General features: G+C 53.0%; 6 protein-coding genes across 6 annotated transcripts; 3 read left to right on the top strand and 3 right to left on the bottom strand.

The window, feature by feature from the left end:
• The first annotated feature begins 292 nt into the window (after positions 1 to 292).
• Positions 293 to 833, top strand: K441DRAFT_657896 (uncharacterized protein). Its single transcript, XM_067648258.1, has one exon. It carries the CDS (start codon positions 335 to 337, stop codon positions 752 to 754), a length of 420 nt encoding a protein of 139 aa, XP_067505405.1. The 5' UTR covers positions 293 to 334; the 3' UTR covers positions 755 to 833.
• Positions 834 to 1,059: 226 nt separating this feature from the next.
• K441DRAFT_657898 (uncharacterized protein) lies at positions 1,060 to 7,602 on the top strand. The gene is made up of 4 exons (XM_067648259.1): positions 1,060 to 1,319; positions 1,373 to 1,399; positions 1,464 to 6,962; positions 7,027 to 7,602. The coding sequence occupies exons 1-4, from the start codon at positions 1,309 to 1,311 to the stop codon at positions 7,328 to 7,330; spliced, it is 5,841 nt and encodes a 1,946-aa protein (XP_067505406.1). The 5' UTR covers positions 1,060 to 1,308; the 3' UTR covers positions 7,331 to 7,602.
• A 532-nt stretch (positions 7,603 to 8,134) lies between these two features.
• Positions 8,135 to 8,638, bottom strand: K441DRAFT_657899 (uncharacterized protein). Its single transcript, XM_067648260.1, has one exon. It carries the CDS (start codon positions 8,517 to 8,519, stop codon positions 8,355 to 8,357), a length of 165 nt encoding a protein of 54 aa, XP_067505407.1. The 5' UTR covers positions 8,520 to 8,638; the 3' UTR covers positions 8,135 to 8,354.
• On the bottom strand, positions 8,602 to 10,246 carry K441DRAFT_608453 (uncharacterized protein; the record flags this gene model as incomplete). The annotated part of the gene is made up of 7 exons (XM_067645470.1): positions 10,020 to 10,246; positions 9,894 to 9,912; positions 9,664 to 9,834; positions 9,494 to 9,547; positions 9,346 to 9,442; positions 9,181 to 9,295; positions 8,602 to 9,132 (listed from the first exon to the last, which is right to left on the bottom strand). Exons 1-7 carry the CDS (start codon positions 10,038 to 10,040, stop codon positions 8,602 to 8,604), a joined length of 1,008 nt encoding a protein of 335 aa, XP_067505408.1. The 5' UTR covers positions 10,041 to 10,246.
• Positions 10,247 to 10,960: 714 nt separating this feature from the next.
• Positions 10,961 to 12,447, bottom strand: K441DRAFT_553997 (uncharacterized protein; the record flags this gene model as incomplete). The annotated part of the gene is made up of 4 exons (XM_067643208.1): positions 10,961 to 11,327; positions 11,353 to 11,962; positions 12,019 to 12,235; positions 12,313 to 12,447. 4 exons carry the CDS (start codon positions 12,445 to 12,447, stop codon positions 10,961 to 10,963), a joined length of 1,329 nt encoding a protein of 442 aa, XP_067505409.1.
• Positions 12,448 to 15,738: 3,291 nt separating this feature from the next.
• On the top strand, positions 15,739 to 17,062 carry K441DRAFT_686276 (uncharacterized protein; the record flags this gene model as incomplete). Its single annotated transcript, XM_067651977.1, has 7 exons — positions 15,739 to 15,951; positions 16,011 to 16,197; positions 16,254 to 16,267; positions 16,338 to 16,397; positions 16,455 to 16,466; positions 16,582 to 16,800; positions 16,895 to 17,062. The coding sequence occupies 7 exons, from the start codon at positions 15,739 to 15,741 to the stop codon at positions 17,060 to 17,062; spliced, it is 873 nt and encodes a 290-aa protein (XP_067505410.1).
• Positions 17,063 to 18,687: the final 1,625 nt, after the last annotated feature.

Here is an 18,687-nt window from a genome sequence, read left to right on the forward strand (position 1 = left end):
ATGGAATAGCTGACGTTGAAGTGGCCTGTATAGAGAAAACACTTCGGGTTAGCATTAAGAAAAGGAAGTAGAAAACTTGCTGCGTTTGATGACGAAACAGGCATAGGTTCGATGCGTGGATCGACGGGAGCTAACGTTAAAGCAAAAAGAATTTAAAGATTTTGCACAAAAAATGTGTAGCGAGTCTAGCGAGAGCGCCAAACCTGAACCGAGTGGATCAGAAGCGCGGAAGTCACCGGAAGGCCTCTGCGATCTGCAGCTGCATTTGGAGATCAACTTTGCTGATGCTGAAGCTGAAACCAGAAGCTGAACCAGAACCAGAACCCAGAAAAGCATGCCAAACGACATCCTCGACAGGCCGAGCAGCGTCTACCTTGTCTACCTTGCATATCCTGCCTACCTTGCCCACCTTGCCCTCAGCCTTGTGAGCTGCTGCCTTGCAAAAGTACCTACGGCCGGTCGCTCTCGCGCTCAGCTGACGTGTCAGTTTTTGTATACCAGGCTGCGAGCTGAGAGGGGTCCTGTTCGCCCTGGGTATTCTTCGCAGATGCGACCGAGTGTCTTGAAGCTTCACCGAGTCGGTGGACTGTATGGAAAATTGCTATCGCGATCAAATGATGTCAAAGTGGTAGGAGTTACGGCAGGTAGCTATTTCGGGAAGCGGCAAGGCAAGCGGCGAGGGCAAATTAGAAGGCGCCACAGGACACTTGTCATGATAGGACGGCGCTGGGAGACGCGATGGGGGAAGCGATGATGCGCTCAGAGAGAGTTGAGAAAGGCAGGTTTGTTTTAAGGAATCTCGCAATATTTGCCCTGAATTTTTATCGCGATTTTTGTCGCAAATATCTCTCATAATAGCACAGACAGGCTTGGGCTGGGGCCATGACAGGCGTAGTTGGTCATAGTTCCCACTGGTTGGTCGCGCAAGGTGGTGATTGAATTTTCGAAGGCAGACCCCTGATGGCTTAGCGCGGTGCACGGGCCAGGCGTCTCAGGGAGGTTGAAGGAGATATTTAAATTCAGCAAATACCTGGCCGGCCGCACTTCTCCGGACTAATTGGTGTGCCATCCACATTTTCAAGCCTCGCCTTGCAACAACCCACGCTTCCTCACGTGCCCCCCCCCATCACCACCAGACAATCAGTCACCAGAAACTCGCCTGACACGACATATTAATTCCAGTTTTCTATGAATCCCTCATGAATGGATTTCGTGCGCTTGGTCCCTACACTCACCTCTTATTCCATAATTTATAATTAACCCGCCAAGTTGCACGCGGTCGACTTTCCCTGTTCCACATAGACCACTATGGCTAGCAGGTACGCACAACCCAAACTCTGGATGGCAACCCGCTGACATCACGTGCCCACAGTGGCACAAGACTCGATCGCTTAGTAACGTAAGATATTCCTTCTTTCTGTTATCGCTACTCCCATATCCGTAAAATATCTAATGTGATACAGACTTCTTGAAACTGGAAGCACTGCGCTTATTCGGAACACCGCTGCCGATCAGCTTGCTGATGTGCAAAAACAACATCCCGATGAATTATTTAACTTGCTGACCAGGGTTATCCCATATCTTCGCTCCAAAAGTTGGGAGACTCGGATCGCCGCTGCGAAGGCTGTTGGCGGCATTGCTAGCAATGCCGAGAAGTTTGATCCTAACGCGGAAGATGATCCCATCAAATCAAGGAGCAACGGTCATGGACCCGCCAACGCGAGTAACGGTTCCTTCATCAAAGAAGAGAATGTTGAGATTGAAAGAGATCTCCCTATTTCCGATGATCAACTCGACCTCAAGACTCTTGACATATCATCCATTCTACGATATGGTAAGACGCTTCTTGGCAGCGCCGGCAAAGAGTACGACTTCAAGCTCGCCGCTATGGATCCTGCGGAGCGACTGGCTCATCAGAAGAAGAGCTTGACTGCCCGCCTTGGTCTTGGCGGAGAATACATCGAGGAAGACCTGATGACAGAGAACGACATCGTTGCACAAACCCCGGGAGCACAGACACCTAGCATGCATCGGCTCGACACTTCGGTCCCCAGAACAGACGGCATCTCCTCAGGGACCGGCTATCCGGTGCAGTCACCCTATGACTCCATGGTCAGCACTCCTACTGATGAGAAAAATGGTGCCGGCGCCGGTCTCAGCAAGCGACAACTCAACATGCTCAAGCGCAAAGCCAAGAAGGACGTCCAGAACCGAGCCAACAAGGTCCAGATAGTTGACTTGGGACCACGGCGATCAAACTCTCAAGTCGACCATCCACAAACCCCGGCTACCTCGCAACCACATCCTGTTAAGCTAGAGCCGAAGCAGGAGAACAGCGAAGAAAGCGTTGGAGACTACTTCTCGCTTGAGCGAAAGGGTAGCGATGATGATAGCAAGCTCGTCAAAGAATTCAAGGGCGCACCCTTACCTGAGAAATCGACGTTCCAGACAGAGGCTGAAGAGAGCGGTCTGGAGTGGCCGTACGACCGGTTATGCGAAATCCTCATGGTTGATCTATTCGACCACAACTGGGAGATAAGGCACGGTGCCGCCATGGGTCTCCGAGAGGTCATCCGCGTCCACGGCGCTGGCGCAGGACGTCTTAAAGGCAAAACTCGGGCTCAAAACGATATCCTCAACCAACGATGGCTAAACGACCTTGCCTGTCGCATATGCTGCGTTTTCATGCTCGATCGGTTCGGTGACTACATCTCTGACAACGTAGTTGCCCCCATTCGAGAAACCGCTGGACAGACTATTGGTGCTGTGCTGCAGTACTTGTCTCATCAGAACGTCACCGCTGTCTTTGGAATCCTGTACCGCTTGGTTATGCAGCAAGATTTCTCGGACAAGCGTGTTTGGCAGGTCTGCCATGGAGGTATGATTGGCATGCGGTACCTGGTGGCCGTGCGGGACGACATCCTTCTTAAGGATCCTAACCTCATGAATGGTGTCCTCGCCGCTGTCATGAAAGGCCTTGCAGATTACGATGACGATGTACGAGCAGTCAGCGCTGCAACTCTCGTGCCTGTGGCCAAAGAATTCGTCGATCTTCGCCCAATGGCTCTTAAGGCCCTCATAAACAAAGTTTGGGAGTGTCTGTCAAATCTCCAAGATGATCTCAGCGCGAGTACTGGCTACGTTATGGATCTCCTGGCGAAGCTTTGCAGCTTCCCGGAGGTCCTCAGCGCTATGAAGGAGAATGCCAAGGACGATCCATCACAATCTTTCGTTGAGCTTGTGCCTCGCCTCTTCCCCTTCCTTCGCCACACCATCACAACCGTCAGGACTGCTGTCCTTCGGGCTTTGCTAACTTTCCTCAATATTGAAGGAGAAGGCACCGATGGCTGGGTTAACGGCAAAGCTCTCCGATTGGTATATCAGAACATACTTCTGGAACGGGACGAACGCGTTCTCAAACTTTCGCTACAGGTCTGGAACGCCCTAGTGGAGTCCCTAGTGCATCGTCGTGACAGAGAAGGCCGCGAGGTCAATGAATTCGCCATGCACTTTGGACCGCACATGGATGCTGTAATCCCTCTAACACTGACACCCATTGGTGTCCCGCGTCATCCTATACCGATGGAATACTCACTCTTAATCCGACCTTCAGGACAAGTCTTCGGTCCTCCGACTCACCCTCAAGCAGCTCGCAAACCCTCACCGCCCGCTGGAGGAGAACCTGCGCTGAAGAAGCGGCGAAAGTCGCATTTCAAGAAAGAAGACATGGCTCCTCCAGCATCTCCATCCCATAATATAGATGGACACATGATGAATGGCGATATTGATCTCGTCGGCGTTGATGTTATGATACGCTCAAAGATATATGCCGCTCAAGCGCTCGGCAAAGCGATAGCCTCATGGCCTGTGGATTCACGACGACAGACGTTCCGGCATCGTATCGTACCACACTTGGGTTGTAGTAATTCAAGCACACAATTAACTACGGCTATGATCATCGAAGAATATGCAAAGGCAATAGAGACCGTAGACGACCTTGCCCTGTATTTCGCCGGAGCGCTTCTTCCGCTCGTGGAAGGGGAACGCCCACCAGCCTATGAGGACCTAGTCCCTAAACTTCAAGTTGTCCGCACGCAATGCACAGCGCTCCTTAGTGTCTTCCGGGAAGGCCATGTGCCCAGCTCAAGCTTACCATCAATTGCAGTCGTTGTGCAAGGTGATCCTTCTGCGAGCCAGTACGCTTTCTCAATCGCAGATGGTGAGAAGATTATCGAAGTCCATTTCGAGAAGCTGAAGAAGGCCATGACACCCGCTCAACGACTACTTTCTATCAAATCCTTAGAGGCTACGAGAATGGAGGTGCAAACATCTATCCAGGAAGCCAAAGACACTAAAGAGCAACGAGACATTCGCATCAAGGCAGCTGCTGCAGGCGCCCTGGTCGCTCTCAACAATGCTCCGAAGAAGCCAGCGTTGACGATCAAGGCGATGATGGATAGTGTCAAGAGAGAGGACAACTACGAACTACAAAAACGCTCCGCAGCCGCAGTAGCTGGGTTGATTGACTTCCTGGTGACTTCCGGCAGAACCACCATCGTCAACAAAGTCATTGGAAACCTCGTCAAATTCTATTGCATGGAGACAGCTGAAACACCAGAGTTCTTTTCAAATGCCGAGATCGAGACTGGGATTCTGTCCCTCAAGAAGGAAGAGGATATACGAGATCATCCGGATGCAGCAAAATTCGAGCAGGAGGCCAAAGCGGCTCGCATCACCAAGCGTGGAGCACGGGAGGCTCTAGAGCAATTAGTAGAAAGATTTGGAAGTCAGCTCTTCCAGAAGATTCCTATTCTCGGGGAATTAATTAGGCGGCCTATCCAGCGAACTTTTACAGGCGATTCTCTACCAGCTGATATCACAAATCCGGAAACTACACCAGGGCAGGAGGTTGTCGATGGTCTATCAACCTTGCGAGCTTTGGTTGGCAAGTTTCATCCAGATATCCTTCCTTTCGTCAAGGGTCTTCTCCCACTTATTACTAAGGCCCTCCAATCCCGACTATACGTGCTTCGTTACGCTGCAGCTAAATGCTTCGCTACTATCTGCAGTGTCATGACTGTCGAGGGCATTACTATGCTAGTCGAAAAGGTCCTTCCTTCCATCAGCAATCCTGTAGACGTTCATTGTCGACAAGGAGCTATCGAATGCATCTATCATCTCATCCATGTCATGGACGATGGCATTCTTCCTTACGTCATCTTCTTGATTGTCCCTGTTCTTGGCCGGATGAGCGATTCAGATAATGATGTCCGCCTGTTAGCCACTACCAGTTTTGCAACTCTCGTCAAGCTTGTGCCTCTTGAAGCCGGCATACCTGATCCTCCTGGATTATCAGCGGAACTACTCAAGGGCCGGGATCGAGAACGTCAATTCATCGCGCAGATGCTTGATGCCCGTAAGGTCGAGCCGTTCGAAATCCCTGTCGCCATTAAGGCAACTCTCCGCTCATACCAACAAGAAGGTGTCAACTGGCTCGCTTTCCTCAATCGCTACCATCTCCACGGCATTCTTTGCGACGACATGGGTCTCGGAAAGACTTTACAGACCCTATGCATCGTTGCTAGCGATCATCACATACGATCTGAAGAGTTCGCAAAGACAGGAGCGCCCGATGTCCGACGTTTGCCCTCTCTCATTGTCTGCCCTCCTACTCTCTCCGGACATTGGCAGCAAGAAATCCGCCAATTCGCCCCCTTCCTTACCTCGGTCGCCTATGTTGGGCCTCCTGCTGAGCGATCTAAGCGCAAACCGCAGCTGGACAAAGTGGATATTGTTATCACTTCTTACGACATCTCCCGCAACGATATCGATGTTCTTGCTCCGATAAGCTGGAATTACTGCGTATTGGATGAAGGCCATCTCATCAAGAACGCCAAAGCTAAGACCACTATCGCTGTCAAGCAGCTCGCATCGAATCACCGACTAATACTGTCCGGTACCCCTATCCAAAACAACGTCCTTGAACTCTGGTCACTCTTCGACTTCCTCATGCCCGGGTTCCTCGGCACCGAAAAGGTATTCCAAGACCGTTTCGCCAAACCTATTGCTGCGAGCCGCTTCTCCAAGTCTAGCTCCAAGGAGCAAGAGGCCGGCGCACTAGCTATCGAAGCACTACACAAGCAAGTGCTGCCCTTCCTCCTTCGGCGGCTCAAAGAAGAAGTCCTCGACGATCTTCCTCCCAAGATCCTCCAAAATTACTACTGCGACCTCTCGGAGCTGCAACGCAAGCTCTTCGAAGACTTCACCAAGAAAGAGGGCCGTTCCCTTGCCGAAAAGGCCGCCGGCAACGACCGCGAGAGCAAGCAGCACATCTTCCAGGCCCTGCAGTACATGCGCAAGCTGTGCAACTCGCCCGCGCTCGTCATGAAGCCCGGCCACAAGCAGTACGAAGCGACGCAAGCGTATCTCGCGAAACAGCATACCTCGTTGCGCGACCCAGCGCACGCCCCCAAGCTCACCGCCCTGCGCGACCTGCTCGTCGACTGCGGCATCGGCACGCTGCCATCACCCGGCAACGGCAACGGCAACAGCAACGGCGCCACCGTCGCCAGCGACCTCCCCGAGGCCGTGTCGCAGCACCGTGCGCTGATCTTCTGTCAGATGAAGGAGATGCTGGACATGGTGCAAACCGAGGTGCTGCAAAAGCTACTACCGTCGGTACAATACATGCGGCTGGACGGATCCGTCGAGGCGTCGCGGCGGCAGGACATTGTGAACAAGTTCAACTCGGACCCGTCGTACGACGTGCTCCTGCTGACGACGTCGGTGGGCGGGCTGGGGCTCAACCTGACGGGCGCCGACACGGTCATCTTCGTCGAGCACGACTGGAACCCGCAGAAGGACATCCAGGCCATGGACCGCGCGCATCGCATCGGGCAGAAGAAGGTCGTGAACGTGTACCGCATAGTGACGAGAGGGACGTTGGAGGAGAAGATCCTAAGGTACGTCACTTTTACCCCTCCCCCTCCCCCTATCCATATCACCCCTGCTAACCACTTCCCCCAGTCTCCAACGCTTCAAAATCGACGTCGCATCCACGGTGGTCAACCAGCAGAACGCGGGCCTCAACACCATGGAGACGGACCAGATCCTGGACCTGTTCAACATCTCGTCCGAGTCGTCGGACGCGCCGCCGCCGCCGCCACCCCAAGCCGGCGACATCACCGAGGAGGACGCCGTCGACGCCACGGGTGAGCTGCGCGAGAAGGGCAAGAAGGGCTTCCTGGACGAGCTGGGCGAGCTGTGGGACGAGCGGCAGTACGAAGAGGAGTTCGACCTCGATGGCTTCTTGAAGACGATGAAGGGGTAGCGGGTGGGGGAAGAGAGCCGGTCCCGATGGTGCTTTTTTTCGAGACAAAGGTGGTATGGGTGGGCGTTCGGATCTGTCTGTCCGTCCGGTTTTTTCCGGAACTTACTTGGGCTTGAGCGCGGCGTTTCGGGGCTAGAGCCGCATTTGCGCATTCGAGCGTTTTTTTTCAGCATTGGCTGCGCCGGTTTTATAGTAGATTTATAGACCGCTGCCTTTTTTGGTTCGTGGGATGGAATGAGATTGGATATGGTGAGGCTGCGGTGGAGCGGGCCGCGTGCAAGCTCTGCTTGGGATAGTGCTGATGGGGCTGAGAGAGAGGTGCGGAGTGCGGAGGGGATCTAAGGCTAGGGAAGAGGATACGTAGCAGAATAAATATTTCAACAACGCCGTTCGGAGACTAGTGCAGTGAGGGCGTGACGTGCTGGGAGGTCTGCTGGCATTGCGGGTTCCTGGGTTTATATTTCAATGTAGCGTGCTAAACGGGGTTGCGTGGAATCACAAGCCGTTTCCTTCGTCCCTGGATTTCGGAGGGATCCCGTGAGCTAAGTCTTTTGCTGATGCGATTCCTGACCGCGCTGGAGTAACACCGCGCTACGCCATCATACCGCTATAGACCTGGATATGGATATGGATATGTCGGCTAGTTCCAGCCAAAAGGAACCATCGTCCATCTAAGCATGTCTGGCGCCTACGACCGCCCAAATCAAGATCATGAGAAATAAGATATCGTTCCATTTCCTATTTAGCGTTTTAATTTTCTCCATCCCCAGTCCAGCAGCAGTTCAGTTTACGAGCACACCACTTCCACCGCCACCGTTATCAATAACACCAAAAAGGGGGGGCACAACTAGTAATTTCGGCAGCTTTATGGACATGAACATGCATTTAGCACCGACCTCCAGAGTACACACACGCAGATTTAGAGAAAAGGTTCGAGAGAGAAAAAGAAAAGGAAGTAGGTTCAAAAAAGGGGACACAAGGAAACAGGTGGTTTAGGAGGAAGAACGGGTTGGTGATCAAAAAACTAAGAAGGCAAATATTTATTCTCCCACCCTACTACATAACTCGCTTTCTTCCGTGTCTGCTTTGCCTGAGACCCCAAGAAAAAATTATTCGATGGAAACAATAGAGGGAAAAGTAAAAGTATCTCCACCAGACTTTTGACCGGATTCGCCGCTTTTTCGACCATTTTTGTTTTCAGCTGGACTGACGGATGAGTGGAGGTTTGCCGTCAGATTGCCAGCGAAAGAGTCGGCTGCTGTGAGCAGACCCTATGAGCCCAGGCTGGGGAATGCAGCTGTGTCGGAGACGTTGGGCGTGATGGATGAACCGCCGCGCCCGCTACGGCCGCGGTACTCGCCGCCACGGTGCTCTCCTCCACGACCGCCTCGTCCGCCCCGTCCACGACTCTCGCCACGGTCGCCACGGTCGCCACGGTCGCCACGATCGCCACGGTCACCACGGAAGCCGCCCTCGCCGCGGCTACGCCCGCCGCGTCCGCCGCGGTACGAGTCGCGCGGCTCCTTGTGCAGGCGTGAGTCGTCGAGTTCGACGAGCGTCTTCTCCTTGCGCTGGCGCTCGCGCTTGGGCTTGCCGCCTGTGCCCGCAATGTATGCGTCTTCTTCCTCCTCGCGCGTGATGGCCTTGCCTTCGGGGAACTTCTTGCTGCCGCCTTCGTTGGGCCGGCGCGCTTCGGGGGCTCCGAGGTTGAGGTTCCTCTCAGCTTGTTCGGCGAGGTAAGCCGCGTATGACTTGGTCTTGTCTTCGGGCTCGGCTTCGGCGTCTTCGCCTGTGACTTCCGGCTTGAAGCCTTCCTCGCCGGCGGGTGCTGCTTCGTCAGCCTCAGGCACGAATCCCTCGGCCTTCTCTTCGTCCTTGGCAATAGTCTCGCCGGCCTTCTCATCAGCCCATTCTTCACCGCCGGTCTGTCCACCCCAGCCATGAGCAGCTTGCTTCTCGTGGTCGCTAGAGAACAAGTTAGCGTTGCCAAGATGAGAGTGGATGAGCAACCTTACGCTATGCCAGTTCGGCTGTGACGGTCACCAGGGGCGCCACGACCACGTCCTCCTCGTCCACCTCTGCCGCGACCACGGTAACCAGAGTCGTTGGCATCTGCAATCTGTCAAAATGTGATGCTCCCGTCAATATGGGAGCTCCACGTACCTCCAGCGGGCCGGCTGCGATTCTGGTTGCTGCCAGCACCTCGATCCCGGAATGCTGCGAACCGAGGTTGTTAGCGAACTGTGTGTTGGTATCATTACAAGATAGACTAGCAGGAGTAGCAATGGCAGTCTGTCGATTAGACAGAGATGAGCTGTGACAGCTTAACGTACCTCCCTCATTACCGCTGAATCCATCACGATGGCCGCCCCGACCTCCCCGGCCAGCATCCCGTACAGGGGCTTCAGCAGGAGCGTTACGCTTGCCAGCTCGCGCGGCGGGCTTGTCAATAGCCTTAGTTGGGGGTTCAGGCTCTCTGTCGGGATCGAGCTCGGGATCATTGCCTAAGGAAAGTATGTGAGATGGAAGTTGTGCTATTGAGGCCGTCAATTGAGCAGCATACCTAGGAGCTCGAAAAGGTTCTACGATGAGCAGAGTCAGTAAAGACACCTCTGAATTCTGATTGCAGATGCCATTAAGACTCTGTTACGGCAGATAAAGTGGTAGGTCGATGGGCGATTTGACTAACCTTTGATGCGATGCCTGACATCGTTAATGGAGTTCAAGCGCCTTCCGCGCTCTTCCCTCTAGTCGCGCAATTTGGGTGAATAGGAGAAAAGAATTCGAGAGCGGATCCTACAGTGATAGGACCGAGGCTCTCTCGACTACTGGCGGAGTATGTAGTAGGATGGCGGTTGAGGTGAGGTTGATGCCCTGGTGATGAAAATCGTTTGTGGACGAGTCGAGGTCGCTTACAGTAGGCCGAAAACGCAAACGCGACTAGTGACCATGGATAAAGGGACAGCGGCAGAAAGCTGCTGGTGTCAGTGCCATGTCACGAAACACACCCTGGGGAACCTAACATATCACCATGCGAACTGAGAATCGTGAGCTATTTTGGCTCCATTTGACCATCTCGCAGAAATAGCCTCATGAGGCGCTTCTAATCGCTGCACACACCAACACCCTCCCACTCGGAGAAATTTTTTTATCAAAAACATTGCATGAACACATCACTTGCATGCAACCCAAGACACTTTAGTTGACTGCTTCCGCGCTCAAGATTGAGTCACTACTGGCGTCTATTTAAATTCATCTATGGTATGTACAGCAAAGCAGCCTGCAATTCTTGTTCAGACTATGCTCTAGCAATTACGTAGTACCGTAGGAATGTAGCAATGATAGCGAGCCATCACCAGGACAAGCCACCTTCGAGAAATCAACCGTCTCATTCCTTGTGAGAGTTGTGAGGGTTGCGAAACTTTTGATAAATCAAAGACCAATAGCCTCCATCTTCCATCAGATGCCAAGCCAGCCATTTTCAGGGCATCTTCTTCCATTTGCGCCTTCAAGGACAACTCCTTGATATGACCGAGAACCCAAACGCCCGCTAAACAGCAAGAAATCTCGTGACTCATCAAGCCATATTTAACAATTGGCCTCGTGCCAAGAAATCTTTAAAAACAATCCTTACCGCGTCTCGTACGAGAATTGGGTCGGGAAGTGCATGCTCGCGGACAAACCGAACGGATCTGCGTCGAGCATCGGGTCGTAAGGGTCGAAGAGGTGGTTCATGGTACCGAATACGGCGCCTGCACCATTCCCGTCGGCGGGCTGGAGGGTCGCGGGGGACGGGAACGGCGGATTCTGTCCAGAATTCGGCATCGGCGGCTGCATCGGTTGCGGCTGCGGTTGCGATTGCGGTTGGGGTTGCGGTTGCGGTTGCATCTGTGACGGCGGCGAGAACGTTTGCGGGAACGGGCCGGGACCAGCTGATTGATCGCTGGGATCTTGGTCTTCAAGCATGTCGGCTTGCTCGTCGTATTCCTGCTCTGTACTCACGGAATCAATCTAGGACGAACATAGCTCTATGCCTAAGCAGGGAAAGGAGGGGGCGGGACAGCTTGCCGAGTTGATCCATATGACTCTGAAATGGTGAGGGGTAGTATGCGGACGGACCGCCGCTTGTACTGCCCGTCAACGCACTTCCTGCTCCACTACCAACTGTAGATGCGCTCGACATTCCACTCGAAGAGGGATAGTTCGTTATAATCGAAGGCCGCTGAGGGGCCATTAGCGGTGTATACTGTGACCTAGACGGCTGCTGCGGTCGCAAGTGCTGTTGTTGGGCTACTGGGCCGAAGTTCGGTGAGACGGATGTGCCACTCTGAGGGAGGAAGTTGGGGGATCTCGTCGCGGTTGTGGACGGGGAAGAAACGTGAGAGCTGGGGGTGGGCTGCGATAGTGGTGAACGGTTTGGAAGGACACCCTCAGGTTGAATCAGTGGCAAACCATGCACACCTTCTGCCTTTGGCGGTACTCCAATTGACCGTCGTGCCTGCTGGTGTCTATTCATTATTGCGCGTTGCATTGGCGGTTGGTTAGGAGAGGTATTCGCAGAGGTAGGCGTCCGAGTCGGGCCCGGATTGGGACTACCAGTCTTTGCACGAAGCTCGGCCTGGACATCGATGCCTTCAAAAGATTAGCAATTGCATTACTGCTGGTGTGCAGACGGCGGAGATGCGCACCTTTCTCTAGCAGAATCCTCTCGAGTAGCGAGTTTTTGTACCTAAGCATCAGACATTCGTCGGCGGCACTGCGGTGACTCTGCTGCAGATTCTGCAGCGTCTCCTCATGGTGCTTGATAGTACTCTCCAATTGCTTGATGTACTCAGTGCGGCGCTCGCGGAAGGCAGCCTGGGCTTGCCTGTTCCGCTGCTTTCTCTCCTCTGAGGTGGCATATATCTTACGGCGCTTGGTTAGCGGGAGTTTAGACATGGCGACTGGCTTTTGCAGCAAAGGGGCAGGGTGGTTGAGCTCACTGGTTTACGGCCGCCCTTGCGCTTCTGAGTCTGCGGGTGCTCCTGGGTATAAGTCTCGGCCTCTGGCTCGGGCGACGATGCGATAGAGCTCGTCGAACCATCGCGCGAGGGCTCATTCTTGCCCACGGCGGTCATATCTGTTACGCTACAATCTCCCATCTGCAAGGTACCCCTCTGTACCCCTCTATCAGAGGACACAGAACCGCCAAGGACAACGACAGACGACGACAGACGCTCGGAAGAGGGCTAAGCGCGCGTTCAAGACAGTCCCAGGAGGCCGGGAGGAAGGCCCCAAAGTGTTTGTGTAGGATTTTGATAATGGACGATAACCTCGCAGAGAAACGTGTGTCGCTGGGTGGACGAGGGATTGCGTGAGGTAAGCCGTTGGCTAATGGAAACAGAAAACGTTCAGGAAGGGGTGGAAGTGCTGGAGATTTCAAACACGGCGGTCCTTTTCATCCGGCCTGACCTCCAGATCCCGCCGTGCAAGCCTTTGAAGCGAGAGACGCCCCCAGTGAGTTGTCCCAGGGCATCAGTCAGTCACGGAGGCAGCTGCTAGCAAATGACAGGCAGAGGAGGCGGCCACCAGCATGAGCGCAGATGAGGGGGCCGCAGCGAAAATTTTCACGCCCATCAGAGACTTTTCTCACGCTCCAGCACGTTGCATTGGTGGCCGTACAAGCTCAGCGGTTGCGGTGTCGTCTCCGCTCTAGACCTACGAAGAGCCGAACAGCGCCGACCAAACAGGCGAGTGCTACCGAAGGTCAGCTGCCACCCTGGTCACTGTGCTGGCCGGTGCTGGGGGTGCCTGGATTGTCTTGCTGCATGGAGCAAAGACGGCGCAAAGACGGCGCCACCCAAGACTTGCATGAATGCATTCTCCGGATCNCCATGGCACTGCCAGCCGTGCGGCCTGCCTTCTTCTGCGGGCTCTGCCTATCTCTACCGAGCCTCGCCGAAATACTTCAGAATATATTTCACTTCAGTAGTCGCCATTGTGAGACTGCGATATCCGATAAAACAAAAAGAAAAAAAAAGTGATGTCATTTGATTCGGCCGGTTCTCTGATTCTCAGCATTGGAACTAGATTGGATGCGGTCTGCCCTCTGGGGAAGCCTCCACCTTCAGAAAAGCAAAAATGCCAAACCTGTCTCGGAAACCCCCGCGTATCGGCTCTGAAACGTTAGAAACGGGCGAGCGGAGTAGTTTGACGCGTAGACCATCGTACAACAACGGTGAGAGTGGAGTCGCTGGGCCAAAAACCTCTCAGCCCAGCTTCTCGAAACATCTCATAGGGCTGAGCAAGTCTGCATATAGCGCTCACTTAAATGCCATGGATATTTCCCTCACTCTCTTCGCTGCCCCGTCTGCCTGTCTACCTCATCCGCACTCTGCACCCCGAAACTCTGCGCAAACGTGCACTCATCAAAGGTAACCAAGACACAAGTTCCAAGCACGCCACTGGAGCACTCCGCGGTGAATTAAGGTTGGTGGAAACTTGCACCATGATGACGGGATCAGAGCGTACAATGACATCCATCTCTCCGAGCAGGTGCTGAGGTATCAACAATTCCAAATTCAAACGCCTGGCTGCAAAGCCTTCACCCGCTCATATCCCCCATTCATTATCCCGTTTCAAACCTAACCGCTTGTTTCTCTCCCTTGTCAAGGCTACTTTCGGAAGAAATTTCCCCGTGAAACAATTGTTTCGAAGGCCCGATCGGAAAGGCTCGGTCAAGCACGATGAAATTACCTAGGTAGAGCGAACCTCTCACTTGGCAAACTAGCCCACTCAGTAGGCACTTTTCCTGGCTCTACTTCTCTTCTCCGATTTTCTCCGTCCCGAAAGAAACTGTTACTCAACTAGTCTTGCTGGTACGCAGTATACCATCGTGACCGAAGAATCGAGTGAGCTGAGTGAGATCGTCAACCCCTGTAGTGATTGTGACAAAGACAGATGCGGACAGTTCCAAGACACCACAAAAAATTAGGTAGCTACAACACCCAAGACATGCTTGCCTCAGCGACCTAAATGTTACCATCACAAAGTGAGCTGCGAGCAATCCGCGTCTTTCTATCTATACTCTGCAATCAGCTCATCTAGAGAGTAATTCCAAGCAACCACCCTCAACTGTAGGCTCCGTAGTGCAAAATCAATCTTCACGATAGCTGTTTCCACATGAGTGAGAAAGAGTGTTGCTCGATTAGCAAAGTTCCTTATCATTCGTGCTTTCCAGCAATTGCGATGCCCTCGGGTCTCAGTCTCCCAGGGTTCATCTCCTACCCAGTGCCTAGGTCTTCACGATTCATTCGCATTTTCTGTCATCCCCAAGCGACTCCCACAAACCGTCTACAGGCCATAATATCAAACAATTCGTTAGTTGCATATGGCTTTTTCACTGTTTCCAGCAGTAACCAACCCTGCATCACAAAAGCCAGACGAGCTCTAACTTTTGCTGCGCCAGTTAACTGCTCATCCGGTCGTACGTGGCGTTGACTTTGACGTCCTACCCTCCAGCAGGAGACAAGCCAGCGGTATGAATTCCATGGCCCTCTGCGAAATCACGGATCAGATACTGAATCGGTAAGGGTTTGTTCCACCACCAGGCAAACGGCCGCCTCCCGCTTCGAGTTCATTTAGTGAAAGTGTCAATGACCCGCCTCGAATCTCCCAACCGCCCGCGATTCCAGCTCGCGAAAATATGGTCAATAACGCAATCGGGAATTTACCATTGCTGAATGGCTGGCTTGGGTGATTGCGGGGCTTCCTCCTTGGGCTACCAAAACACGTCCATTGTCAGATATTCGAGAACTCACAGAGCCTAGTCTAGTTGAGGTTGCACCTCGTAAGCTACCTCCTGAGAATACCGCCTGCAAGCCTTCACTTTCTCGAAGTCGCTCAGTCGCTTCCAACCGTCGTCCAAGTGTAGACAGTCATTTGGCTGATAATAGAGGCCCGGCCCAAAAGGACAGAAAACAGAATCTCAGATAGTAGAGGTCAACACTCTGCGACTCCGTCACCCCCCAGTCCTGCCAACAACACATATTCGAGCATCTACAGTATTCCACGCTCGAACGTCCCTCGATGCTCCTCATCACAGCCTGGAGCACGAAGTGCGTCACGACCCAGAGTTCTACCTCCCGTGCCGCCACCACCGCCTCCTCGGGTGGACCTTGAATTAGAACTCGCTGCTGGGCTCTTCGTGGGAAGGGGAAGCATCGAAGACAGCTCAAATCAGTATCGACGATGCTAACAGAATACGGCACAAGAGAACCCTAGACATTGCGAGCATTTCAGTGGATCTTATCGGTTTAGAAGAGATGACTGGGTCAAGGAAATCGGTCTTTTTGGACTTAGCCACCGAGATCATCGGCTTGGAAAACCCACCACCCTACAACATAGTTAAAACAGCTGAAAAGGCCTTAATGCCACAGCCTAGTCCCCTCACGGCGTCGGACGAATATATGAGAACCCGAGATGCAGGCATCGAAGTCATAAGGGTCACGGCAGGGCTACATCGGCAGGTCTGGGTCAGCGGAACAAGTATATATGTCGACATGCACATTGTGAATAGCAGTCGTAAAACTATTAAGAAGATCGAACTGCAGCTGGAAAGGGATATATTATGCTATAAGCACGTCCGTCATCATACAGGTCATGGAAAACCTTCTATCATTACTAAACAGAATCTTTACAGGCTGCAGCATCAACGATGGAAAAGTCAGCTAGCCAGGCACGCATTTTTGACAGTAATGAACGCTCAATCCTCAGCAAAACTACTGTCAAGCAAGGTGCAGCAGGCTGGAACGGAGTCGCTGCTCACACAACTCATCTCCGGACTTGCGATCTAGAGCTTCCTCTTGGACACGCCACTATTAAATGCGGTAGGTTCAACCTCTGGCCTTCAATGTTACAGACTCTTGACCTAACGTCTTGGCAGGTAAATACTTCGAAGTCCGATACTTCCTCAGTAATTGTTAGCAGCGCCCATTCGTAAGTCCCACTTACCACCCTCCAATCCCAGCCACTCACCCCTCCACGAAAACTCGTCACCGTCCAACTCCCCATCGTCCTCATCCACATGGTAAGCCTGCCGCGCTGAAACACGCTGAAACCTGCACTCCCGCACTGACACCCTCAGAACTCCCTCGACGTAGTCACCAACTCCGCCGCCTAAGTCGCCGCCGCCATCGAAGAAAAGCGCGCGCACAAGTCCTTCCCGCGCGCACGCTCGCCCTCGCGCCTTGGGCCGACGTCCCTCGGTCCAGGGTCGCGCCTTCGCCGCACCGCGCATGCAGTCGCTGGAGCGCATGCGCGCCCACGCCGACGACCTGCATGAGCTTGCTGACATGCTCCACTGCTCGCCACGCAAGCACCCGCTGCGCCGCGTCTACAGCAGCTTCGACTACCACACCCCACCGTCGAACCGCAAGGGCCGCGTGCTGCTGGGCGAGGATGCGGCCGAGCTGAAGCGCAGGCTCAGGCATGTGAGGAGCGATGAGACGAACTGCAGCGGCGCGACGCTGCGGCAGGGTAACTCGGTCCGCTCGCGGCGCGGGCAACGCGTTGGGGTTTCGCGAGGCGGGGGTCCGGGAGGATATGGAGTTGGGTGCGCTGGCGCTGGGTGGAGAGAGCAGCTTTAAGGCGAGGCTAGAGGAGGCGAGGGAGAGGCAGTATCAGTTTGGGAGGAAGAAGAGTATGAAAAGGTGGAAGTGGGAGAAGGGAGGGGAGCGAGATGGGTGGATTTAATGCTGTTGATTCACCCTGATTTTATTTTTTTTGGGCCCCAGCTGCGCTTGATGAGATAGCGAAGGGGTTTATTTCTCTTATTAGACTCTTTCTCTTGTTCCTGGGTTTTACCACTTGCTTTGGATGCGACGAGTTTCTGACGGACGTTTGTTTCTTGTTAGCGGTCTTGGCAACAGCTTCCGTATGGACGAGCCTCCCACCTTTGACATCTCGTATTTTTAGCGTGTCATTCCCAGCCCTGTGAGCACGTATCTCCGCGCCGTAATCAACGTCCTTCATGTCCGTCAGACTTGATTGCGGTGAAGCGTGCAAAGCCTCCCTCTCTCAACGCAGGACCTATCGCAACGTCCTGTTCCTGCAGGATTAAGCAGTCCTTAGCGTGTCCGAACCCGGAAACGGGAAATGCCGCGTATTAGTTACCTCAGCCAGCTCAGACGTGATTTTGGTTGGCGCGGATATTCTATTGGCCCACTGCGCTAGCCAAACCCTTTATGGACGCACCGCCAAAATCACGTCTGAGCCTGTTTGTCACGATTTGTAGAACCTATCATCAATATCAGCGCTGCGGACGGTGCGGATATTCAAATTATTTAACTACAACATGCGACATCATTTTTAAAAGTTAATCGATTATATACTAGAATATAGGCTTTTAGAAGAAGTAATTTTTATATTCCAGTAATTGCTTAGGCAAGTAATCAATTCGCTCGAAGTTCAAAAACGCATTATTAAGGTTATCAACCCTCGTCAGCCGTGCAGATGTGGCCCGTGCGTGACCTCAAGAACATTAAAAACCCCACTACCAATTGGTGTTGCGGCAGAATTCCTGGCCGCCCATAACAAGTAGGTTTAATTGGTTGAGCTTGGGCCACAACTCCACGCGCAATTCCAACTATTCCACACACAGCCGGGCAAAAGACCACCGCTAGTCCTACAAATGCTCCGCAATAATACGGATCTTAGCCTCTTTAGCAGGAGGCCTTAGTATCCGCTCAGCGGATGTATCTATTAGAGTCGGTATAGACCTTAGAGGGTCGATTGGCGTTATATTTATAGTAGGGGCAGGCCGTTCGATCGCGGACTATCAACTATTCGGCGGCGCTTTCTACTCAACGGCATGGGCGTAGTTAGGGCTAACATATTAATCGATTATATAGCAGGTACTACTGATAAATTTAGTGCTGTTTTTAAGGGCGTAGATATTGTAGGAGGATAGATCAATTTCCTTAAAGTCAATGACTAACGTAAGTGACAGAGTTATGACGGCGATAGGGTTATGACGGTCGGCTACTACCGCCTTCCTAGTTGGGCTTACGGTTTAGAACACCAAAATACTGCCCCTTCAGCGGCCGCGACAGTGATGTGCACGGCCAGCTTCCACCCCCTTTTGACGAGCGCTCCTCATCTAATCTCGCTTGGTCGCCACTAAACGGTTGTGGCTACGCGCAAGGACTATGCCTTAGAGAATTATTCTGGTTAGCCAGGAGAATTAGCTTAGAACTTGCCTGACATATACTTCCTTAATAAACATTCCCCTTTCTCTTTCTTTTACTTGTATGAGATTGGATACACATACTGAATTTAAAAATTTGGAGCGCTCGCCAAAGGGGGGAGTGGAAGCTGGT

Source organism: Cenococcum geophilum (assembly GCF_001692895.1).
Source record: "Cenococcum geophilum 1.58 unplaced genomic scaffold K441scaffold_15, whole genome shotgun sequence".
NCBI lineage: Eukaryota > Fungi > Ascomycota > Dothideomycetes > Gloniales > Gloniaceae > Cenococcum > Cenococcum geophilum.

Coding starts and splice junctions, on each gene's coding strand:
- K441DRAFT_657899 (XM_067648260.1), bottom strand. CDS start 8,519: ATGGTCGAAAAAGCGGCGAATCCGGTCAAAAGTCTGGTGGAGATACTT.
- K441DRAFT_657898 (XM_067648259.1), top strand. Junction 1,400..1,463: donor AGACTCGATCGCTTAGTAAC/GTAAGATATTCC, acceptor AATGTGATACAG/ACTTCTTGAAACTGGAAGCA. Junction 6,963..7,026: donor TTGGAGGAGAAGATCCTAAG/GTACGTCACTTT, acceptor CACTTCCCCCAG/TCTCCAACGCTTCAAAATCG.
- K441DRAFT_657896 (XM_067648258.1), top strand. CDS start 335: ATGCCAAACGACATCCTCGACAGGCCGAGCAGCGTCTACCTTGTCTAC.